The sequence below is a fragment of the Euwallacea fornicatus genome, chromosome 26, assembly GCF_040115645.1.
Source record: "Euwallacea fornicatus isolate EFF26 chromosome 26, ASM4011564v1, whole genome shotgun sequence".
NCBI lineage: Eukaryota > Metazoa > Arthropoda > Insecta > Coleoptera > Curculionidae > Euwallacea > Euwallacea fornicatus.
The window spans coordinates 3,088,913-3,114,978 of NC_089566.1; the positions used below are offsets into that span (position 1 = coordinate 3,088,913).

Sequence of the window (26,066 nt, forward strand, 5' to 3'; positions counted from 1 at the left end):
TTAGTTGTACATCTTTTATCATAATGAAATTTATAGTTGTATTAAGAAAATTCATGTAATTGAGGACAATTTCTATTTCCATTGTTTTTGGTTTCCCACATCCGATGCAAATGTTACCATTCCAGAACCCTCGATGTTCGGCCTTTTGTTAACAGTTAAATGTTTTATTTAATTCCTTGAAACTCCGAAAAATAGTTTAATTTTCTAATGTCTAGGAAAAAACGGGAACAACAGAGGAATGACAAGTAACAGCATTCGAAATAAAATCTTGTTTCACACTGTATGTCTAATGCAATGCGTACAACGTTGTCATATTGATGTAATCACGTGACCCCATAAATAAATTCTTACAGTGTACACCACAGAAATTCTACTTCGACTATTAATTGGCACACGCCTGACAACGGCTGTGAACGCGTCCCAAAAAACAAAAGAAAGTTGACAGTTTTTGAAGCGTCATCTGTTGGCGATTTACTTAAGTACTACCGATTGAGAAACTTAGCTAGCTAACCAGTTTTCAGCCCAGAGTTTTGATCTATTTAAAACGTAAAAATTTTGATAAAACCCAATATATCTGTGAAATGTTATTAATTATAAGTGAAAAATAATGTTCCAGTGCAAAATGGTGCAAATGTGTCATTGTGAGCTAATTTGTGGTCAGTGAAATGAGGCAAAATGATGGCGTCAGTAACGGGGCTTAGCAGCAAACAAAACAAGTTACTTTTTTAACCGCATTGGGTATTTAACACAGGGGAAATTGTGGATTGTGCGTTCAATAAGAAACTAAAAAACGGTCAAAGGAGCAGAAACAAGATAACTAGGAAAGGTGTTTCCTTCCCTAAATGGAAAAGAAATTCCATGGTTCATCCATTTACGTCAAATGTCAGGCTAAGATGGTGTTGACATTTGTGTCATTTGGGTTTGTTTTCCTACAAAAAAGATTATTTATTATTTATCTTAATACCCGGGAAGCTGTTGTTAAACAATTATTTTTGGGATAAAACAATAGCACCTGAAAGAGTAACCAGTACTAATAATTATAGTATAGAAGAATTCACATAAATTAATATGGACTGCTACAATAAGCCCCACAGCCAACCTACTTTTGTGACATAAATACTTCCAAATATACTTATGTCACTATAATGAAGATGGTTTTTAGATAACTGAAGGTGTTGTATAGTGGAGATGGACCCAAATGTGTCACATGTACCCATCACCACTTTAGCGGGTGTCGCTAGTCTTACTGATTGTAAGGCAGCCTTACCAGCGGAATATAGCATTTTAAAAGGTCAGTACAGACCAAAAGCTGTCTCTGTGAATTTAATCACACTTACTCAACCTACAACTTGTTGTGTTTGTTTTAAGTACATAAGAACCATTTAATTGTTACAGTTTTACCAGAATTGCCATTACCAACTCCTTCTTCACAAACCATAAGTAATAAATCTTTATTGTTTCATCCCAGAGTTGCTGAAGAAGCACAAAATCTGCTTGTGCAGAAAAATGAAGTTCTTGTACCCCAGTTAGTTGCATCTTTAGAAAAAACCTCAGCTGATCATATGTAAGTACCTATCCCTTTTTGAGGTCTGTCTCTTGTGACTACTGATGGAAGCCTCTGACTATTTACAGGAAACTTTCACAAAACTTTGAAATATTAGTGACAATTTCATATTAATGCTTTTGTGAATATTTGCATGGTAGAAAACCACCTTTAAAAAACTAAAATATTTGTTTGAAAAATCAGATTATCGATCAATTATTGCTGCATATACAAAGTGTGAAGTATCATTTAGTAATATTGGTTATTTGTGTTCCCCTCTGTATAGTGTAGTAAATTATTCTTCCATATATTGGGATCTTGAATGCTATAGGAGTTGTAAAGCTAATTAAAGGAAAAAAATTTTAGATTATTCAATTTTTTGACTAGTTGTTGTAATTAAATGAACTGTTCAGATTGTTGAGAAATTTTAAAAATTCCTTACTGATGTATTTTCTAAAAATCATTATAAGTACTCTAGAAGATAATTCAAAACTGTGGAAACATTTCTGAAACTACATTTTTAGTGGAACATACATTTGAAGTTGGATTTTTTACACAAGGTTAAGTTTTCTGGATCCAGGATTTACTTTTATTTTTCTCATGGCAGCACTATTACATTAAACTAAATATAAATACAAAGATTTTATCTAAATATTGAAAATAAGAAAAAAAAACATTTTTTACACAAAGGCAACATCCCAAAAATTTAATTTTTTTTGTTTTTTTTTAAGAGTCTGTTTTTCTCTTTTTGATGAACAGCACTAAAATTTTTCCTGGGATTGATTGCTAACTTTCTATTTTCCTACCAACTGCCTTATGAATTTGTTATGAGTACCGCTATGTTGCCTGCAAAGGCCTGTACTATTATTCAACATAGGGTTAGAGTGGACAACAGGTCATCTACAAGAAATAACCATGGAAGACGTGACGAAACCCCCCATATAAACAAGTTCTTGCTGCCCTAAATTTGATCATGCCCCCATGTAAAGTAACTATAATGATTTTGAGTTTAAAAAATGGATCCAGCTAGTGACTTTAATTTTCTATGCTTTGCCATCCTTGAGTGGTGAATCTGATAGCACATTGTTAAAACTCCTTATACATCCAAGAATATTGGAGTTCTGAAGAAAACTTATTTTTGTCTGAGAAGATGCAGTAAAAGTTTTGGGGATTTACTTCATTAAATTGACATTTTGTAAGTCTGGGAAGACAAAATTGAAAACTATGCTCTATTTTTTAGTTTTAACTAATCTGTCATACTATCAGCTCACTATAAAAATTTCACATTCTTAAGTTTTCATTGGGGGAGACTTTAAAAATATTATTAGATTTACAATGGTTACATTGTTCCTTTTTTTTATTTGTCGTGTATTGTCATTAGTTTTAATTTAAGCAAATGTATAGTTATTTTCACAATAACACTATCTATTGTAAAAACTGAATTATTGGTCCTTGATTACCTTTACTCTTTATAATTGACGTTATATTTTGATTATTTCTACTTATACATCATGCTCTAAATTTGTTTTCCCAGCCAACTAGGCAATGATTTTGATCATTTGAATCAAAACAAGAAAATAAGCATTACTTCTACTTTTCAGTGGAAAAAACAGAATAAATTTCATTATTATAGGATTGTAAATTGTATATAAGGTTATATTTAAATATATGGACAAACTTCAAAAAATGATCCTTTGAGTGATTTTTACAATCAAATTTTACATAAACATATGTTCGGTAATGTTTTCATTTTCAAGATATAGGGTATTAAATTTTTTGAAGAAAAATTAATTGGAGGACACGGGATTTATGTTATCAGATAAGATATACACTGGGAATTTTTTAACGTGTTCGGCAATCGATGTTACAATGAGAAAATTCTTGCATTCCATTTGAAAGAAGTCATTTTCAGCTATTATAATAAATTTTGCGTTACTTATTGTTATATGTTTTTTTTTTATTTTAAAAAATCGCATATTATTTATTTAAGTGTAGTTTTAATAAAGTATTTTTTTGTTTGATTTTTATTAAATGTTAAGCGTTACGCGTGTGCACGCCTTTAACAAAAAAAAGGCAAACAATTTCTAGTTTAAAAAATTCATCTGTGCTACATTAAAAGCTGTCACCAAGTTTCACTGTTACGTTAGTTTGCGTTTTCTTGTTATTTTGGAGTTGTTTTAAAAATACAGAACTATAAAAAAAAACACCGTGACACTTTATATCTTGAAAACGAGGCATACCGGACCTATATCTATATAAAGTTTTCGTGTTGGAAACACTCAAAGAATTACCCTCTGAAGTTTGGTCATGTACTTATATAACACCCTGTATATTTTTCTATTCACCTATAATGTCTGGAGTAACTGTAATAATTGATTAATGTTAAAATACATACAATGAAATATTAACAGTGAAACGTTTTGCATTTGGCCACTGTTCAGTTTACGCAATGTCAATTTTTGCAAGTGTTCATTGAAATATGAGTGTTATCTATCTATTATATGTCATGAATGTTTCAGAGAAGTTAAGGATAATTATGCAGGCACTGAAAATAAACTTGACCACCAAGATGGAATGCCAGACTTGCTGAAGGCTGTGCTTCAAGCAAATCCAGATGTGTTTAGTGGGAAAGGTAAATTTGTACTGTATTTGCTTCAGTTCCTTTTATCCAATCTCTCATTGGGATTTTACTAAAAGGGATTAATATTTTAGCTTATCAGCAGCGCCTTATATTGCAACAGAGACAGCAATATTTACGCCAACAATTTGCACAGCAGCAAGCCCATAGTTCACAGCAAAGTGAAACAGTGCTGCCTCAAGTTCAACAAAATATTACCCAGCCTTTTCCACCTGTATTAGAAGCACAAGACTCAACAGAGTCCTCAAAAATTCAACAATTACATTTGGAAAAATCTCTAAGTCCAATTACCACGAAAGTGATTTTTCATGCTGATCCAACTAAACCTACCGCAGTATTAGATCAACACAATAATAGTCATGTGATAGAAAAGAAAGACTTTCCATCAACAGAAGTGGTTGCGAAGGCATCGGAAACGGCTTCTGCTCCTGTTACTACACCTAATGCTTTTGGTTTGCCACATAATTCAATTACGACGGTCCCAATTGGTTCTACACATTCTACTGCAAGTGAACTGCGTTTGTTACGAAGACCCGTCAATAGGGGTAAGAGACAGTTTGTTTTATTTTTATAAACAGGAAGAAATTTCGTAAATACGTTGATTTGAACATTTAATAACTGCTGTTGAGAAACTAGATTTGTTTTAAAGAGTTACAGGGGAATTTACCTGTCGCGGTTCCTGAAGTACCTAAAAAAAATATATACCAGCATTGCTATTTATGGCCTTGGTAGATATTTTATCTAAATTTTGCACACTAATAATACACTTTCCTTTCTTATGGGCGTTGAGTGGAATTTTATACCATTAACTAAAGAAAAAAATTACGTTTTAATTTACTTTCAATTACTTTCCATAATTATCTTTTTCGTTCTTTTTTCGTTGTGCTTTTTGTTTTAATTTTTTCTTGTTTTTTCATTAGAAAAAATAATCTTTAGTTAATGGCGTAAATTTCAAATATAGCGTTTATAAGAAAGAAAAAGTAGATTATTAACGTGTAAAATCTGATCGACTTAAGTATCTCCCATTGCCGTTTAAACCGCTATTATAAAAAAAAGTCGAAGGTTTAAATTTTGTCACAATTAGATCGACTCTGTTCTCGGTATACTATTTTCTCCATTAAACTCTTCAGTTTTTCAAAGATATATTTTCACATACAGGAGGATTTTTCTTTTAGGTCAGCCACATTCAAACGTTCCGGATGTGAGGGGAGATACTTCTGAGAATCAATCTCAGGAGGACCAGCAATTTTTGGAAGGAAAGGAAACATCAGGCATTTCGCCAGGAATTGGCGATGCCAATGTACCAGGAAATTGGACGGATATGGGAGAAATCGATCATCGGAAAAAGCCCAAAATGAAACAGCATGTCGTTGTAAGGTTGGATAGAATATCCGAAGAGAATCAAGCTTTGATGCAAAAGAGTTTAAGCGAATTTGTTCAGGCTAAGCCAGAATTGGCTAAGGAATTGGGCATAGAACTGAATAAGAAGAACAAGAACTATAAAGAAGAATCAGATTCGGACAATGAAGAAGGAAGACCAACGAGGCGGAAAACTAAACGAAAATGTAGAGAAAGTGATGAAGAATTTGAGCCAGAAGGTGACATAGACCCTTCCGACACATTCAGTGTTCTTGTCGGCAAGAGGCGGAAAGTCATCGCCAAGGAAGAACCCGAACCTGAACCGTTTATCCTTAGTAAACCCAAGTTGAGAAGGGTGGAAAAGAAATTTGTTCCAGTATTGCAGAAATTATCCTCAGAGGAGCTAATGGAGAGTAATACTTATGTAAGATTTAATAAATCTGTTGAGCATGTACTACGATCAGGAGAGGATATTGACTTCGCAGAAATTGGTAAGTAAGAAAAAGATTGCTGATTCGACGAAATTATATGTCAACAAATTGAATTATTGTGCGTGTCTATTAATCTTTCTCAGATAATGACAATTATTTCAGCACCAGATGATATGATTCAGGATGAATACTTGCTGGGCCGTTCTGTTATGTCTGAGCTGTGTACGGAATCTGCTAAGTTAAAAGTTCTAGGAGCGATGGAGATGATTCCCACCGACAAACTCACCAGACTTCTTAGCATTCTCGAGTTAAATATTAGAGGAGGTGACCGAATTTCTCCGATAACAGACGTAAGAGCTTCAGCTTGTTTTGAATAGCCAGAACTCAAAATTAACTCGTTCTATTTCTATAGGAAGATAATGAAAGTATTCGACAATACTGGCTAGAAACAACAATGGAAAGGGTTATGGGAGCGGCAGATGCCTGTTTAATATCCTTATATATTATGACGTCTCCAAATATGTCTAAGAAAGTTTATTTAGAAGAAACTATTGATAGAGTGGTCCTATACATCAAATATCACTTATCGAATACAATATTCCCCAGTTATGATTCCACTTACAAATTGGATAATAAGAAGAAAGATGGCAGAAAGAAGAAAACTGTACCTATGTCTGGAAAAGGCATCACTTCACTGTATACGAAAATCTCCGAGTTGGTTAGTTTATTGTCAGAACTTATGAACATCCAAATTTTAACAGATACATCGGTACTACACGCCTCATCAATGGGTATTAGTCCTTTCTTTGTCGAAAACGTTAGTGAATTGCAATTGGCGTGTCTAAAATTAGTCAGGGCGGTAAGCTGAATCAATTCAACATTTTTGAAAAAAAATTGAATGTACTAAGTTTTAGATATTCACGAGATACGAGACACATCGTCGATTGCTTCTGGATGATATCTTAGCTTCTATAGCGCGTTTACCCAGTACAAAACGAAGTTTGCGTACTTATAGATTAAATAGCGAAGAGCATATCCAAATGCTTACAGCCTTAGTTTTGCAACTAATCCAGTGTGTTGTGGCACTTCCTGAGAAACCAGCAGGTAGCAGGAAGGATAGAGACAAAGGAGAGAAAGAAAAGCAGCAAAAGGTAAGTGCGATTAGCACTCAGGAATTAATCAACATGTGTTGTGAGTTTGATAGAAGTAAGTAATCTTGAAAACAACAGGATTAAAATGAGGCCTATGTCCGTTGTCATAGTTCATTGGTTGTTCATTAAGGCTGTCATTGAATATATGGAATCCGGAAATAGAAATTAGATATCTTTATTATAGTCTGTTACGTATTTGTTGCACTAACAGAGTGCACACGTACTGACGTTCATAATTAATAATGGATTAATTTCTTGGCTATTTTTTTTTATTTAACAAAAAACGAATGTAATGCTTTAAGCAAGTGCTATTTCTAGGTTTGTTTTGCTAGGTATTGGTCCTTCATTCTTGAGCAGTTTCTATTTTTTTCACCTTGAAATTTCCGTTTTTACATCTAGAACCCAAACTCATCCAATGATATATTTCCTTCGTTCTGTAACCTTCAAATGATATACGTGAAAAATAGAAACAGATATTATCTGTCGCTCTAGAGTGATTAACCATGAGCTTAACCAAAGCTCTATATACTTTGTCGCCTATCGTGTTCCACCTCTTCATAACATTACCTTTCTCAATAATTGCTTGGGAAACGCTTATGAAACCCAGAGCCTAACGTTTTTCTATTAGAAAAAGTCTCGAGAAACTATTATGAATACGGATATTAATGGAAAATGTTTTACTTATTACATTCCTCCTTCCCCCTCTCTTCCCAACTGCCTCGCTCTCTAACCCTTGAAAAAATGTAAAAATGCCTCGTTTTTTATATTCTCTTTAGACTTTGGTAATTTGCTTTTTTTAATTTATTTTTTAGGTGGACGACGATGTATTAATTTGCAACAAATTAGAAAAAGCAACAACTACTGCGGGAACATTCTTAAAAGTGTTTTTGAGTAAATGCGGCAACAAATCTGAAGAAATTGACTACAGACCTTTGTTCGAAAATTTTGTTCAAGATTTGTTATGCACAGTAAATAAACCAGAATGGCCAGCAACCGAATTGCTACTCGGCATTCTCGGAAAGATGTTAGTGCAGAACTTTTCTAATAAAGGCACAGATACGTCTCTGAGGGTTGCCAGTTTAGATTATTTGGGAGTCGTGGCTGCGCGGTTGCGTAGAGATAGCGTTTTATCTAGATGTAAATTGAACTCTATTGATCAAATGATTAAAGACATTAGACATGAGGAACGGAAAGATACCGATGAAACTCCAAAAAGAGACAAAAAAGCAGATATGACTAACGATGAAAGAAGTGAATTTTTACAAAGGATGCTCTTGGATTTTTTAGCAGTTAATTCACAAAACGACGAATCGTTAAAGTATGCCCGGCATTTTTATATCGCGTCATGGTATAAAGCATTGGTTAACGAAAAAACTCAGATCGTGAGTGGCGAAAACAAGGTTGGTAGAAGTGCGAAGAAAAACGGCAAGAAAAGCGACAGTGAAGACGAAGAAGACGATGAAGAAGTCGAACCTATCGATACCGAGAAAGAAAATGCGGAAAAGTTTCGGACTATCGAAGAGAAAAAGAAAGCTTTACTGCAAAAGATAAAACCGTTTCAGGAATCCATTTCTTCGAGTTCCGGTAACCGAATTCAAGTATTCCAAACTTACATTGACTACAGCAGCGCCGAATTGATTGCCCAGTTTCTCGCTTCAAAACGGTATTTTTCACAGAGCTTTGATCAGTATCTGAAAGCCATCCTTATAGTTCTAAAAGAAACATCAATAGCCATCAGAACCAAAGCTATGAAATGCTTAACGATGATTGTAGAAGCAGATCCCTCGGTTCTGGGTCGACACGACATGCAAATGGGAGTCAATCAGTCGATTTTAGATCAGTCTACCTCTGTACGGGAAGCAGCAGTTGATCTTATTGGAAAATTTGTTTTAAGACGGCCAGAACTGATTCACAAATACTACGAAATTCTTTCGCCTCGAATATTAGATACGGGAGTTAGCGTTAGAAAACGGGTGATTAAAATTTTAAAAGATATATGTGTCGAATGTCCCGAATTTCCTAAGATCCCGGAAATTTGTGTTAAAATGATCAGACGAATCAACGACGAAGAAGGTATTAGAAAGTTAGTCATGGAGGTTTTCCAGAACATGTGGTTTACGCCTACGAAAGATGAAGAGTCTTTATTACGAAAGGTTATACATATAACAGACGTCGTAGCTTCTTCTAAAGAAATCGGCCTTGAATGGTTCGAGCAATTGCTGGTCAGCGTAAGTATCTCGATGACTTTGCAACATACATATATGAATAATTAATATTCTTTCAGCTGTATAAGCCTAAAGAGGACAAAGATGACTCGACGAAAATAATCACCGAGCCCCCGAAGGCTCTGCTTACCGCTTGCAGACAGATAGTGGATTGTTTAATAGAGAACATCTTGCGTCTTGAAGAAAACAGCTCGCACAGCGGCGCGTCCGAAAGACTCTTAGCTTGCGTCACCACGTTGCAATCTTTCGCTAAAATCAGGCCCCAACTCCTGCTGAAACATGCAAGCACTCTTCAGCCTTATCTAGGGCTGAAGTGCCACACGGAAGGGGACATAAAAACAATAAGTTGCGTTGCCAGAATGCTAGAATTAGTAGTACCCTTGATGGAACATCCTAGTGATTCTTTCTTGGCCCAATTAGAAGAAGATGCCATGAAGCTTATTCTTCAATACAACAGACCGATTATTAGCAGTTGCCTTAGTTTTTTAGGATCTATTATCACTAGGGTAAATGAACATAATAAGGTTAATGTCAGGGTTGGCAAAATCGAAGCATGATATATTATTGAGTTGTCAAATAGTATATAATGACGCTATTATTGGCACAACTATTAATAAAGCGCCACAAGTAAACTGCCTGGGTAAGTTAGCTTAGTGTGCAAAGCAAAAAAAAAGGATGACAAGTAAATGGACAGTTTACAATAAAAAATGAAATGATGATATTTGCCAGCCCTGGTTAATATAAACTGCGCGTCAAATTAAATATCCCAAGGTTTTTTTTATTAGCTAATCATTTGGTCTTTAACATCTTATTTAAATGACTGGTAAATATATTAGATGCTTGATCTTTGCAGAATTAGCTGACAAATCGTGTTTATTCAATATTTTAATTTTTTAAAATTTTATACATGGAGAGAAATAGAGCACTAAAAAATTTTAAGGCTTAACTCTTTGTATATTATTATATATTGTAGTTATCTCATTCCTTCTTGTTCTGTAGAAAATTCGAAAATTTAACTGTTTACGGAAACGTGTCTACTACCGCTTCTGCAAGAGACATGTCTTCTAAAGGTTTTCCAGGCATTTAAATCGGATGGTGCAGGCTGAGGGTACAATTATTCAAAAAATACCAAGGAAATGTCGTCATGTTTAATTTGTACGAATTTTTATTGTAGGTTACACATAATTTCCAATTGATCCGGGACTGTTTTAAAAAATTCAATAAAACTCTTCACGACTTCAAGCTGAACTTGGAATCATATAATCTGAATTTTCTAACAAACTCTCGAAATAGATTCCAACTTCGCAAAGCTCTCTTTGTTGTTGGACTTTTGCTTAGGCATTTTGATTTTACCAATCCAGAAGTTCTGGGAGATCTACCTGTAAGTAACCATAACCGTTATATGTACGATATCAACTAAGAGGGTATAAAATTGATTTCCTTAATTAAATTTACAGCCGGACACGAAAGACCAAGTTTACCTGAACATGATGTATTTCATACAACAAAACGATGTGGATCTTCAAGTGAATACACTCAAGGCAATCGGTAGTATTTGCATAAGACATCACGAATTTATGTTGGAACCGGAATTAAAAGAATTTTATCATCGCCAACTCGTTATAGACGATGCCCCGTTACAGATGAAAATCGACGTCTTGCTTAACATCGAAAATTACCTCATCGAAGAAGAGAACCGCATGATTCAACAGGATCTAGAATGTAAGGATTAGCTTGTAGTCATCAGATCATAAGCACCCAGGTTAGTTTTTGCTGTTTTTGAATTGAGCTTATATTTTTACACTCCTACAGATTATGTTTTTCAAAATAATGTAAGTCTAATTACTTTTTGTCAACAAAGTCCAAATTCATAACTTTTTCCCTACGTGGAATTACAACCAAGTTCAGTTTAAGAACAGTAAAATAAAATAGCCTAATTAAAATAACGTTGTTTGATCTGCCATAATTTGTGGATATAGATTAGCATCTGTGGAAGTAGACAAGCTGCAGAACGTTGGCGAATATTTTACTTTACAAGGTAGCTCTAAACAATTCATTGATAAAACTCTACCTAGCAATCTATACTGTATCAAAACTAATCTATTACAGCTAGGTCGAAAAACAGGATCTCGAATTAAAAAAATATATATTGATAAGCCTTCTGGCATCTAATGTTGAAAAGAAAAAATTCACACCGCATACTAGACGTTATGGGTTTATAGGATATCTTTCTACTGCTACATATTTGTAGCTCTAGGCGTTAAGAGATTAAGTTCAGAACTTGAAGTTCCAATGTTTGTAGGGTCTAAGCGCTCCAAAGAGGAAAATCTTAAGGAGATGAACGATGTGTCCTCAGGGATGGCTAGTACAGTCATCCAGCAATATCTCCAGGAAGTTATGAAGTGTTATTTGCATCCGAACTTGCAAGTGCGACAGCCTGCTCTGAAGGTGATTCAGCTTGTGTGCAATCAAGGTCTCGTACATCCCGCAACGTTTATTCCCTATTTGATCTGTATGAGCACCGACCCCGAAAAATCAATATCGCATACCGCCGATAAAACCCTTTCTGAAATCGAAAAAAAATATCCGGGGTTTGTCCATTCGCAAGCATCTTTGGGAATTGACCTATCTCATCGTCTTCAAAAAGTCATTCACAACAACGAAGTGGTTAGAGGCTACGTGGTGAAAGAGACTGGGGAATATCCGGTGGCATTAAATGGCTATTTGTATTCTTTATTAAGAAATTCCAGACAACAGAGACGTGCCTTAATCCTCAAAATAATGAAACACTTTGACGATCAAGCCGTGAGTTAATGTTTTATTTCCTCTTTTCTGAAAGACAACTTAATTATTATTGTAGCGATCCAGTTTGTCGTGTATGTTGTACTTGGCCGACAATTTAGCTTATTTCCCTTATCAAGTGCAAGACGAAGCTCTCTTTTTGGTACACCATATAGAATTATTGGTTTCCAACTCCGGGACCAATTTACTCCAGTCTTTTAGGGAGGTAAGAATCATTGCAACAGTTAGAGAGCTTTGCACACTTGTATTGATTGTAGGGTTTGATGACAGATGGTCAAAATAAAATTGTAACCGATACTGAAAATGGCGAGCTAAGCATCGTTGTTTCGGCACTTGACGAAGACGATGACGAAGACGCGCTTGCCGCTAGACTTCCCGAGAATGTTAGTCATTTACAGGCTTGCTTAACGGCCGCTCAAGGCTGTCTTCTGCTTTTAATGCTTAAACAGCACATTAAGGATGTGTATGGCTTGAGTGACAGGTAAAACCAGCCTACTTTTTCCATTGTTTCATCAGTACTTAAACGTGTTTTGTGAATTATAGCAAAATACAGTTGTATTCTCCGTCAGAAGCCGTGAAGGTTTACGAGAAAGCCATTTCACGTAGATCTAATGTCCCTTTCAATCCCAAATCAATTCTTCAGAAACTAAAAGAAGGTACTCCTCCAAATTATTTGGATGAAAACGGACGACGAGATTTAATACGGCAATACCTTGACGTAAGTCTCCTATAAACAGCTAACTTCGACAAAAGTTAAAGCAAATTTAATATGTATATTACGTTTCAGTTCAAACATCTAATGTTACAACTTGACCCAGACGATGCGGAAGAAGATGAGAACAGAGGTATGCCCAACTTCGCGGCCAATGTAAATGCGTTGAATCCAAACGCTCCCTCTGCCATTCTTACCGAAGCTGATCAGATGATTCTTCAAAATCATAAGGTAACGTAAGGTATGTTTACATAAATTATATAGAATAACTTTTTGCCGTGCAGGATCATTCTCCCCCTAAAGTGCCGAAAATGGTGATATCTCATAGACGATTTGAGAGTGATAGTAAACGCACACCGCGAAGTCACCGATCGTCTGAAAAAGCTAAGAAAGTGCGCCATAAGAAGAAGAGACGGAAAGTCATGAGCGACAGCGATAGTGATGAGAATGACTACAGTGATCCGGACTTTTTAGTTTAAGACGTATCGTGTAGTTTTGTACAGTGATTTGGTAGACATGCATATTTGATTGTCGACCAAAACTTGGAGGCTTTTTGTTTCATTTTCCATCGTATGATTACGAGTGATAAAATGGGACCTTTAGCCACTGTTGTATACATGTTTTTTTTTGTAATTTTTTATATTAACTTCAGTCAAATTGTTTCGCTCGTATCTTTCGATTCTCGACCACAAAAATATGTCTAGTCACTTTCGTAGTCGAACCCAGTACAGCCCAATATTAGAGTAGCTCAGTGTCGAGCAGAAGTCGCTAAAATAGTACAAATCACCTGTTTTATATATATTTGGTAAATAATTTTAGTTCTTATGTTTCCTCATGAACTGGGTGTATTTTTGTGGCAGAATTTTCTGTATTAATTCATGCGTTTATGGTTACGAGTGTCTGGTTTTCATTAATGTAATGAACGTCCAAGCCTGGAATTATTTTTCTAAATTTAGAACGATCAAGTTAATTTATATATTTTTGGTATAAAAGTAGAGACGTTCAATGTATGTATAGAAATAGCATCACTTATGTATATGCATAATATGCATATAATCTGCAATTTGTTTTTCGTGATTCTTGTTCGAACAGAAGTAGACGAGATTCACGCGAATTCATCTAATCGCAATGGGTACCTTTAGCCCGTAAGAGAATTGTCTCTTTTCGTAAATCGGCTGTTCAACGTATATTTTCAAGTAATCTAATATACACGGTTAGTAAGAAAAAATGAAACGACCCCAATGTTTGCCGAATAATTGAATGATAAAAAATATTTTCTATTTTTAAAGTGGACAGTTGTTGATACTTCGAGAAACCAATGGCCACATGAAGATTTTTAATAGAACAGTCGATATATTCTGACCTTTTTGGATTTATCCACAAATTCTAAAAATATTTCGTGTTTTATTGGAACTTTTGCATTCCTAATGTCAGCTTTCACAATCTTATTTTAACTGTTGAAAAGGGATATCTAAAGACAGATGTCAAACTGCCGTCCAATAAAATAATTAGATAATCAATAACAAGTTAAACAAATAAATATAGGAATGTAAAAACAATTTCTATAAACTTAAATCGTTAGAAGTCGTTACAACCCACATAACAAAAATGGTCATATTTGACAAATAAACATATCTGAAACTGTTAAAATTGGTATAGGGTGTAGAACAACGAAATATTCTTAGAATTTCGAGAAAAATGCACCAGTAGATGTTCAACTTAATAACCTTATTTTGATGTTGCTGTTCATTTTTAATAGAACTAGGGACCCAGACCTATAGATTGCGTCAAGGGAACCATTTCTAAAATATTTTTTCGTCATTCAATACAATAAAGTTTGCCGTATCATTTCGGCTGCGAGGTCTGAGGAGAAAGGGGAAATAAAATACTCGGGTCAAGAGTGCTGCCACACCAAAAATAACAGTTCAAACATATTAATTTATGTTAAAACAGTGACAATTCAGTCAGTTTATTGGTTGACTCTTCGAATACTTTCTTGTCGTATGACTGGAATCCTGTTTTGAACTATACAGGGTGGTGCTCTGGAAACTGCATAAATTAATTACAAAAGAACTATAAATAGGAAATTTCTTCAAATTTTGCTCGGATCGCTGATGTTAACCGGGCAGCTGCCAAACTCACCGAAATTTACATGACTTAAGTAAACCTTTGAAATATTTTTAAATTTAGAGATGGTTTCAAAAATGCACAAACAATTCTATTTTAAACCAGCAAGTTGACTTCTACTTCTGGTATAACCGAAAGTACTGCTGTCTTTAAAATATTTTAGTAATTTTTGCCCCATCAACTTTACATCATGCCAAAATTTCAGATTATTCCTAATTATAGTACTTTCATAATTGACCAATTCATTTCTCGTAGAACTACCCTGTATACATGTATGTAAACTGCTGGACAAATAATTACTCGGATTAACATATATATATCAAAATAACGAACAAATATGCGTATTGACGTTCCTTGATAGCAGACCAAAATGCAACAATGGTAACGGATTTTAACAACGTAGGCAAATTTACGAAAAGAGGGGTGATATTAAAAACGATAAGTCTTGTCAAGGACTATCGTCAAATGAAACTACAAAAATGCAGTCATCAGGTAAATCACGAAAAAGCGCTCAACGATAACTTCTTATTATACTATATTACTTGTAACAGATGTTCAATACTTTACACTTCTGCGCATTTTAAATATATTACACGTGAAAATTAATTCAAAACTATGTTTATCTCATTTATTTTGTCCAGCAGTTTAGATAGCTATGTAAATAGTATACGTTATAAAGATTTTCATCCCAGGAAATGCGTTGAACACGTGTCAGTCATAAAAAATCTTCATTAAGCTCACATATTTGCTTCTCACTTTAAGAAAGATACAATTTAATAACATATTTTATTTTTACTTTGAAAGTAAAATTTCTGCGGGTAGAATATTAGTAAAAATTATATTCAATTTTGGCTGTGATTCATTGAATCTTACGGGGTTGATAGGTCACAGCCAAGTGATGGTAATTCAAAAATCCGTAAAACTAAATGTGCTTAAATTTTGTATTAATGAAAATTGAGGCTGGGATCTACACTATTCCAAAAAATTGACGCACCACCAAAAAATAGTCATATGTTTGAGGTAAATTTATTTTTTAACTAGTTCAATTTCAATTATCTGTTTTATATAATAGTTTGTACCTTTCCAGCAACTCTATTAAAGCTTTTTAAAGAAGTTAACGTAGTTAAAATGGCTCTCTGGAATTCAAGAATTGTAACAGCAACTTTAATAAGTGAATACTTTATATTTTTATTACTTACTTCACATTCATCATATCTACTTCAGCGTAAACGCTAAAAGTTCCAATTTTAATCTGTTCGTAATATTTCAGCATGAATCATAAACATAAGACTAGTTCTTGGTGTATTGACAAATGACACTGGGCTATTTGATAAAACTCTTTATTCACTGTAATCATACTATTTATATAAGCGAATACAGCTCTTGGAGGAATTTTCTATTTATGAAATCGCTAATTGTGTGATCAGCTCGATCAGTATCCAGTCCCTGAGATTGAGCCTACTTATGTGGGAGAAATGGCTTCCTATTGTTATAAGCTGTTCTATTTTAGATATTCCGTATTCTAATAATTTTAATACAGCGTTTTTTTATTAGTTTATATTCTGTTTTTGTTATTTTTTTTGGCGAAGATTGCCATTTTTATTTTTGGTTAAGTCTTCTTATTTGTTCGCTTAAAATTGTTCTCCTTTCTGATTGGATTAATAAAACGGCACATTGTGAACCAGGGATGTTGTTCATTTTGAAAGGTGTTCATATGCGATCAAAGCGCCGAGTCTGGTACATTTCTGAACCCAGCCCAGTTTACACCAGATTATTCCTCATTGTTTTAGTGATTTAATCGTGAGCTATTAGCGAAAATGTAATAATACGTGCGAACGTTTTAATGAGCTGTTAAGGTATATTGTAAATTGAGGTCTTTAGCTATGTATATTTGGTCAAACAGACAGTCGTCATTTACAGTTTTCCATATGGTTAAACTCCCAATTTGTATTTAAATAAATTTATATTTCTAAGAATTATTGTTTATTTATATATATTTTACAACCACCAAAAGCAACCTAAAAAATATCTACCAATAAAAAAGATGGTAGCTCCAATTATTTAATTTTCCTTTTAACAGTTGCAATCCATTAGTTACAGCATTAAAATTATACTTAACTTTAACTTAAAACATACAGGGTGATCAGAAGGAATGGCCCAACACTAAACTGAAAATATTAAATATCAGAATACTGTAAAAATGGCGAATAACGTCGGTTACAACAAATCGCATATAGCGACAGAAATTCGAATTTTTGGTTGGATTTGCATTTACCCCATTATAAAAGTCACTTTTAACGGCCGCAAAAAGATATTTTTAGTGATTTTCTAGCCTAGTATAACGACGCTATAAAATATAGTATAGTAATTGTGGTATAAAATAGACTCTGCCGGCATTCTTTGAAAAGTCATTTGAAGGTATTCGATATTTTTTAACAAAGCAGTGCCTTTAGCGGCTCTATAAACAAATCCTCGGATTTTTTTTTAATTTACATTGATATACCTATGTGATTTATATGTAAAGCTACTAAAACAAACACCGTTTTTTTTTAATGGATTTCCGTTTCTTTTTACGAAGTTTCTAATTATTTAATTAGAACTCCGCAATACTATCAAATTTAAATTGCAATTACCATGAATGAAGGTTCGGAAAAACTTACTCCTGAGTCATAAGCATGAGCATGAGTTGGAATTTTATGTAAATGTTCCGAATCTTGCTATGAATACACAAAAGATTAATTTCTTTGAACCACTTACAGGCACTAAGCAATTAAAACTGCGACAAAGAGTTTTGTTAATTTAAGCCATAGAGTCTGAGTTTTTTATTAGTCGATATTTTCATTTATGTTTTGTGTCGGTAAATGGCGCAAAGTAATTAATTTTTTATGAATGTAGAGATTAGAAATTATAGAGAAACAGGATATTCCACTTACAATGTATTGTGGTTGAGCTCAACGTGGCTTATACTAATGTCACTGGTTTAAGGGATACGACATATTCAAAGTTTAATTTTGTGGCCCAAATTTTTCAATGATTAAGAAAGTTCAAATCAAATGTTGGAAGTATCTATCACCTACCCCGATGCATTTTAAAATACACTGTCTTAAATGCCTTCGAATGTTAAACAAAATTTCCCTATTATTTTTAAATGTATTCATGGCTTTTTTTATTGTCTGCCACAATTGCTTAAGAGAATGAACTTCTTACTGATAAACTAAATTCTTCGAATTTGACTATACGGGGACGTCCAGAGGGTTCAACAGGATGATTGATGTAAAGAGGAAGCGGAATTGTCTTGTCTATCTTGTTAAGCAAAGTGATTTTAGTATAGTAGAGTTGTGGGAAACCTAAACATATTTAACGTTACATTACAAAAACTGAACTTATAATAATTATTACAATTCCCATTTATCAAGTAAAAATTAAATTTTATTGAAGGGCATGTAGTTATCTGGTAAATCCACCAACTTTAAACTTTCAATCCACAATCTTTTGGCGTCTTCTTTATTTCGCGCTGCTTTACTAGGTTTTTTAAGAACACAATCCGCGTAGTACAAACCAGATTCTGTTGCGCATTTTTCGTCTACTGAGCAATAAATTGTGGTTTGAGCCCCTTGTTCCGGGGTTTTTATGGCCCATTGACAAAGGTCCCATAGATAAACGAGAAAAGCTCCATAAGTATCTTTCAAATGTCGGCCTAATTCTGTTTTGATTACTCCAGGGTGTAGGCTGTACACGGTTATATGGTTCATATTCGCTTCTAAAAAGAAAAACAAACGAATTAGCTAAAAACCAAATCTGGAGCAACGTCGTTAAGTGATAGAATAAGAAAAGTTGTTGAAGTAACGTTTTTAGAACTCTCATACTACGGTCGTTTTCTCAATTGCTTGACAAAACTAGTGTTAACCTGTTCGACACGGTGGAAAACAAAATATAATCGTTCGATATTTTGGTAATCAATCGAAATTCATAAGCAACCGTGGTGTCACCGTAAAGCGTTACGCCGCGCTTTTACAATATTTTCCTATTTTGTGGATTGAATTTAATCACTATGGCAAAGACAAAAATTCCTCTTCGTTATTGAATCAATCTATTAATTACTAAAATTTTCAACCTAATCTGCATTCTACTAGGGAATTTAATAACATTATTTTGACATAAGAGTATAAACCAACTCTACCTACCTGCCAATTGTCTTGCTAATTCCATGGTAAATAGTATATTTGCCAATTTACTCTGAGCATAAGCTTTTAGAGCACTGTAAGGTTTATTATTCCAGTTCAGATCATTGAAGTCAATTGTACCTCCTAGAAACAGCTTATACAGTGATTAAATCTATATTGTACAAATTGATAAAAACAAGGATTTACTTTCATGTGCCCTTGATGATACATTAACAATCCTTGCTGAAGGGCTTTGAGCAATTTTTGGCAAAAGTAACAGAGTGAATAGAAAATGGCCTAAATGGTTGGTGCCAAACTGCATTTCAAATCTATCTTCAGTACGGCTCTCTGGACATGTCATTACTCCAGCATTGTTAATCAGTAGGTCAATTTTATTTTCTTGATCCATGATAATTTTAGCACAATTTTTCACTGATTTAAGACTTGATAAATCTAATTCTGTAACTACCAGTTCTCCTAGGTTTTGCTTTGATTTGCATGAATCTTTGATGTCATTAGCTGCTGCTGTTGCTTTCGTTTTGTTTCTGCAGGCCATTATGACCTTTGCTCCTATGGAAATGGGAAATTGCACATTTAATCACAATGTAATGAATACATGACATGGCAACTAAAGCGACTAATAATTACTTTGCTGTCCTACAAAATATTTGATGGTCTAATGACTAAAAACTAGTGACTAATGATGTAAAATTTAATTTGATACAGGATAATAAAGCAAAGTACTATAAGGGCAAAACTTCTGTCAAGCATCTGCTATGGTATGACTTTTTAAGTTTCTACCCCTTCTGATTCTTCTACAACAGGAGACGAAGAAAGCAACATGCAGTCTTTAGTAATAAGCAATGTAACACCAATTGTCTAACTGTACCTTAATGAGGAAGAGACCACAAACAAGTTTTGTGTGAATGTTCAGCAATTGCCACATAAAATAATTAGCTATTCAGCACAACAGAATAGCCAAAAAAGCTGAACATGTCACTTCAAGTAGTGGTCAGGTTTGTGAGAGATATGAAAGTACTGAAACATAATCTGTATGCTACAGTGGCCCACAATCAATCTCAGGTTGCAATGGAGAACTGGGAGGAGTATATCAATATTTACAGCCGAGATTTCTTACAATGTGATTTTAGAATACAACATACCTACATAATAAATTTCCAAACCATAAAATGACGAACTGCGTAATCAGATAGGTACTGAAAAGGCCACTTACCTCTCTCGAAAAAATCTTTAGCTGTAACTTTACCGATACCTGTATTACAGCCTGTAATAATAGCTATTTTGCCATCTAATCGAACTGTGGATGTACATACACCACTGAAGAATGCCATCTTGTCCCACTTCTCCGTAAGATTTCAACCAGCGTCTTTCTTGTCTATACCTCAAAACCCAAATGAATGAAAAACATTGTTGCCTATGTGTTACGCCTACGCACACGTATATATTCACGTGTAAACTTTCTACTTTAAATCCTTGAACGTCTGTCGAATTGATAGTACATATACGTTTAGGTGAGGGGGGGTAAATATTCAAATAATAGACAGAAATAAAATATGCATATCTTCTGTTAACTGGACTACCAGATCAATATTGATAATGAGAATCTATACGTATGTGTATAAAGATGGTGATATGACTGTATGTCTTTGAGTTGACATTTCTTACAGTTTTACCACTAGTAGAGTTGTTACAATATATATTAATGATTTCGCTGGGTTTCGTAAAACTATAAACAGTTTTCGTGATTTAGATTTTGTTTTCCTGGTGTTTTATTTATAAATTAATATTTTTTCATTCCCTGATTTTTGACCTACTTGTGGTATACCGGCTTTTTTGGTTTGAATCCAAAAATATAAAATTTTTGAGACGCTACTGGTAATGTTTAACGTTGACCTTATATTTATTTGATTTTTAAATTGAATTTAAATTATATTTATAATTAATTGCTACTTAATATTTTATTATGCACACACGTCACAACGTTTTATTGAACCTATTTAAAAAAATACGCTTTTAGTTGGTAGCCAAATTCTGACTGTAATTATTCTCTTGAATATAATGTTATAGAAACACAGAGAAAACATAGGACACTGTTATTGGAGAATACTTTTTTTTTCTGTATGTAATGAAAAAATGAACTTCATAAAAGTTGCTTATGTTGAGCAGTATTACTAACCGATGTATCATTACTACTGCCAATACTTAATTCATAGCATATTTAAGACTAACTTTAATCATAATAATTTGTAATTTTGACATTATCAACACTTTTAACAAATGTAATAGCCATCTTTGTTTTGTTACAGATAAATCAACAAATTTGCACTTATACATTGTGTTTTATAATTTGAAGTGAAGTCTTGAATTTAATTTCAAAAATTGGGTATTCAAGAAACCATAAATTCTTGAAAACACACATAATACTGACAATTAAATTTTACAAAAATTTGCTCAAATTGTATCAAAGCACTCATTAATCCATTAGCGATGCTGCCAGTTGTGCGTTTGTAGCGTGATTATTCGAAAATACAGATTTCTTTTTGTTTTTTTTAAGACCTTTAGCAACCAAAACAAACAAATAAGAATTATGTAGTTTATTTAATTAAAGGGATTATTGTGATGTGATAGCAAGCAACACTGTTTTCAACAAATTTACACTTAAATAAATTTATTGAGTATTAGAAAATAGTGACAATTCTAATATCTTCTCTTTTACACTGTTTTTAGAGGCCAAAATGTCATACAATGTTGATTCAGATCTGGAGATAATGGTGCGAAAAGGTAATAAGCAACCAAATATATTCTATACCAGCACTATTTACAACAATCTCCTTACAGCCACTGAAAGAATCTCTGAGAATATGCATATAGTAGCAAATGAGCCATCTCTGGCATTTTATAGACTGCAGCAACATGTACGAAAAGCAATAAATCCAATGGTGGATCTTCGATCAGAAGTGAACAAGTTACATGCAGAATTACAAGGACGATGTTATGATATGGAATATGCAGCAGGGTAAGTTATCTATTGCAATTTTTATGGATGTAATAATTTTCTGTTTTGCACCTAGAGCTTTAGCCACATTGTATTTGAAATGAGCTATCTTCCTTTTTTTTTCTAGAGCCCTTAAATCAATGAACAATGCAGATGAAAGTTTTGCAAACATACGTGAAAACTTAAAAAATGCTATCTTCCTAAAGCAACAACTCAAATATGAAGAATCAAGAAGAAAGAAAGTTGATTCAAGTTCTGTGTATAAGAGACTGTCTGCACATATTACACTCGACTTGCCCGAACTTCCAGAACTTTCAGATGTAGTAAGAGAAACTGCTAATCGAGTAGAGAGTATTATGAATAAAGCTACTCATTCAAGCACAAGTTAATTAATACATTAAAGGTTAATTAAAACTATGTATATGAGAATTGGTCCTTAAGCTAAGTAGAAACAGTAATTTATTATTTCTTAAATAATGTGATACTATAATATTGCCATATTTCAGACATGCTTTTGAAGCATGAATTTTGTATATTTGCATTATATGAGGCAAGGCTTGATGTAGACTACTTCATAACTTTTATAAATATTCCAGAATTTAAATTTTATCACTCTAACAAACCTAGACAAGACAAAAGTTTTTTTTTATTACATAAGATCTGAATGTTGATGACGGGAAGTATCAGTGTGTTTTATAAACATATTTGATCTGGACATTTAATGTTCCTAGTTCAATTTTTTTAACTCTAGTATGTCGTGTAGTGAACTTGGATGTATGAAGCTTATGTTAGTGTTATCCCAAGAGCTATACCATATTGTTTTGTGAATATAATCATAACAGTAGATTTGCCTGGAAAGTCTTTTTAAGAAGAATTTTTAACGTTTTTAATATGTATCAGGTAGGTAAAGTTGCGTAAGAGTTTGTCAAATAAATGAAAAACGTTGCTTAATGCGATATAGAGGTAGAAAATTTTGACTACCTGTAAAATAGACAGAATAACTATATATTGCATATCTAAAAGGAACTAACCGCTAAAGTAGCAAAATTGATTTAATAGAAATGAACACTCGGCTTATTTATTTTGTAAGTACGATAAAATATCTATAAGGAGACCACTACTTTGCGGAAATCAATACAGTCACATTGCAAAAACTTATTCCGTAAAATTTCTAGCAATTTGAAACATGCAAAAGATTTTGGAGATATATGCAAAAATGTGTTTTTTCTAGATAAGCAATAGAAAATTATCGATCGTTTGCTACTTTATTTCCAATGCTTTTCATTAATTTTTAATAAAAATACGATAAAACAGGATAAGTACATATAATGATTGTGTTTTTTTGAAGTGTTATTTATTAACTAAATAAAGTGCAACTCAGTTTGACCTAGATATGACAACATTTTAATCTCTTCTCGTAATAAATCACGAATTTTATAGAATACAACAGGTAATTATTGAAATTTTAACTGTGACCTTTAGCACCCACGTTTAGACTTTTAATATCTGATAAACTATGTCATTATATTCGAAAAAATACGCAACCTTCATGAAATTCATTTTTTGGAGTGTACGGAAATATCACTTAATACTACAAAAGTCCCAAAAAATATAAAATGTAAAAAGCACAATGAGATGTTAATAGATGAGTAGATACTGAAGGTTAATGTGATCTGTTCGAGCGGAACATTTCAGATGATGAGAAGTTGCACGTTATACGCGACTTCCGTTACCTCTAATATATGAGAAACACTGTAATCTGGGGTTTTCCCTAAAATTGGGATCAATAAAACCTTCGACTAAATCTTGAAAATATTGTCAAGATCAACCACACCGACTTCCGCAAGTGGGGATGTGGGTATCCATTCAATGCGATATACCATATATATATATATACTTGTTTACAGCACATTTATTATCAAAAAACGTCTGAAGAAAATCTTTCACAACTCGAGTCACGTTTTTGTAGTATCATGATCACCTTTAGACTTTTGGTTCTTACAACACTTTTAGCACTTACAGCGGCATTCCCTCCAAGTAAGTGCTTTTTAATTGAATGACTAATAATTTAAGAATTTGATATAGATGCATTGACATTATCTATTTAATTTCACTTTTAAGAGAAAATGGATGTTTTTATGTCCGAATGATTTAAATAGATTATTTTTCAAGTTAAAAATTTTCTGTCTTTTTCAGTCGTATAAAAAGAGGTAGGTTTCTTTTTGTCTATTTTGCGTTAATACTAGTAGGTATTAAATTTTCATTGCAAGTAGCGGACATTTTTTCAATAATTCTGAGCACAAATCTACATACTTAACATTAGAAATTAATCCTTTTTATCAGCGATTTTTATTTTATTTTTAAAACTTTCGTTTATAATTGTGAACAAAACAAAAGCTCAATTTATATGTGTATATAGTCTGGACAACTATGAAATAAATTTACTTTCTCGGTCTGAAATTAAAATAATAAAAAATGCTTAGATAAGTCGACTTTAGTTTAAAATTTCACATGTCTTGGTTGGTTAATATTGGCTGTAACGTTATAATCGTTCCAGATATGACGTCAGGATAAATTTTTTTAATGGTTTTTGATCATTAAAAAATACTTGTATGTTTTTAAGAATTTATCAAAAATCTGTTATTTAACATAGTACAAAAGTTTATGTCTTAAATGTTAAAAAAATCCGCCCGTTCACATTAAATGAAAAAAAATTATACTGGTGACGGAATGATGATGATGATGGCACAGCTAATATTATCCATTCAAAATATATGGTATTTTAAACTGAAGTCCATGTGTCCAGGCATTTTTTATTATTTTAATTTCCAACAGAGAAAATGAATTTATTTCGTACTTTATGTACACATTGCATATCTCACATAGACAACAAACAACCTCATGTCATTATGTTCGTATTCTCAGACCCCAACAGATTACCCCGTTCAGCATCTCCCCATCATTTCAAGAAACACGGAGGAAGCCCACCTTTGATCGGAATTCTAGGAGGTGGGCATACAGGAGGTTATGGATATGAAGGGAACTACGGGGGTTATGAAGGATATCCGATAAGAGGACACAACACTGGATATGGAGGACATCCAGGGGGGTATGGGGGACAAGCTCATGCCCTAGGTGAGAATCAATGTCACTGCACTTTTTTGCTAAAAAAGTTATGTTTCATTTTGTTCCGTAACAAGATTTTCGAAATGTTGCGAACTCAGGAAATTTGTGATTTTCATTAAATAATAAAATCGTTTTATAGCTCAATCATCAGCGATTGCAGGCGGACATGGAGAAGCTAGTGCGATATCGCAAGCTCAATCTCAATCGGCTTCCTTTGGGTTCGGTCCATTTTCAGCAATAATCTCTCAGGCCCAAGCACAGACTTCAGCAAATGCAGGCGGCGGTAGACAATTGTAAGACCTTTGACTATGTTTTTTTTTATAATAATGATGAAATTATTTTATATTTTTTAGTTATTGAGCTGGTGTTTAGGAAATGCTGTCCGGAAACATTAATTTTCCTTCTCCACATGCCTTAGAATTCTTCTGTTAGTTAGTATTGATAAGTGTTAACTAGTCGTTTTTATACTGTAATTTATTTATATATATTTTTTTAAATAAGCGTCTGTATAACTCTCAATCCCTCATTAATAGACAGTTATCATTATATAAGATGCCCTTAAACATAGTACCATAAATTCAACCACGTATTCTAGGTCCCAAAATATCACGATAACTTCATATAAAAATATGTCGAAGAGTCTTCGAAATACAGGGTGTGAAAGGTTAGTTCTTGAGAATTATTTTTTATTAATACATTCAAAATGTTTCCAGATAAATGAATGAAATTTTGTACTCTTTCTTCATCTTTATAAAGAAATTGAGACATTTGGA

General features: G+C 33.4%; 4 protein-coding genes across 5 annotated transcripts; 3 read left to right on the plus strand and 1 right to left on the minus strand.

Moving 5' to 3' along the window:
- Positions 1–423: 423 nt before the first annotated feature.
- Nipped-B (Nipped-B cohesin loading factor) lies at positions 424–16,964 on the plus strand. The gene is made up of 18 exons (XM_066296813.1): positions 424–1,291; positions 1,396–1,564; positions 4,063–4,175; positions 4,256–4,726; positions 5,357–6,031; positions 6,134–6,321; positions 6,384–6,830; positions 6,886–7,122; positions 7,935–9,350; positions 9,407–9,853; positions 10,522–10,728; positions 10,805–11,069; positions 11,650–12,152; positions 12,208–12,354; positions 12,407–12,630; positions 12,693–12,867; positions 12,937–13,092; positions 13,146–16,964. Exons 1-18 carry the CDS (start codon positions 1,189–1,191, stop codon positions 13,338–13,340), a joined length of 6,138 nt encoding a protein of 2,045 aa, XP_066152910.1. The 5' UTR covers positions 424–1,188; the 3' UTR covers positions 13,341–16,964.
- LOC136347124 (retinol dehydrogenase 11-like) lies at positions 16,933–21,198 on the minus strand. 2 transcript variants are annotated; one of them, XM_066296819.1, is made up of 4 exons: positions 20,386–21,198; positions 19,359–19,721; positions 19,173–19,295; positions 16,933–18,748 (listed from the first exon to the last, which is right to left on the minus strand). In XM_066296819.1, the coding sequence occupies exons 1-4, from the start codon at positions 20,501–20,503 to the stop codon at positions 18,411–18,413; spliced, it is 942 nt and encodes a 313-aa protein (XP_066152916.1). In that variant the 5' UTR covers positions 20,504–21,198; the 3' UTR covers positions 16,933–18,410. The 2 variants fall into 2 exon arrangements, with proteins under 2 accessions (XP_066152916.1, XP_066152917.1); XM_066296820.1 differs by lacking the exon at positions 20,386–21,198 and adding an exon at positions 20,041–20,175.
- Positions 21,199–21,492: 294 nt separating this feature from the next.
- Positions 21,493–23,559, plus strand: LOC136347125 (BLOC-1-related complex subunit 8 homolog). Its single transcript, XM_066296821.1, has 3 exons — positions 21,493–21,953; positions 22,011–22,188; positions 22,295–23,559. Exons 1-3 carry the CDS (start codon positions 21,908–21,910, stop codon positions 22,554–22,556), a joined length of 486 nt encoding a protein of 161 aa, XP_066152918.1. The 5' UTR covers positions 21,493–21,907; the 3' UTR covers positions 22,557–23,559.
- A 138-nt stretch (positions 23,560–23,697) lies between these two features.
- On the plus strand, positions 23,698–25,795 carry LOC136347126 (uncharacterized). The gene is made up of 4 exons (XM_066296822.1): positions 23,698–24,204; positions 25,093–25,302; positions 25,433–25,586; positions 25,647–25,795. Exons 1-4 carry the CDS (start codon positions 24,141–24,143, stop codon positions 25,651–25,653), a joined length of 435 nt encoding a protein of 144 aa, XP_066152919.1. The 5' UTR covers positions 23,698–24,140; the 3' UTR covers positions 25,654–25,795.
- Positions 25,796–26,066: the final 271 nt, after the last annotated feature.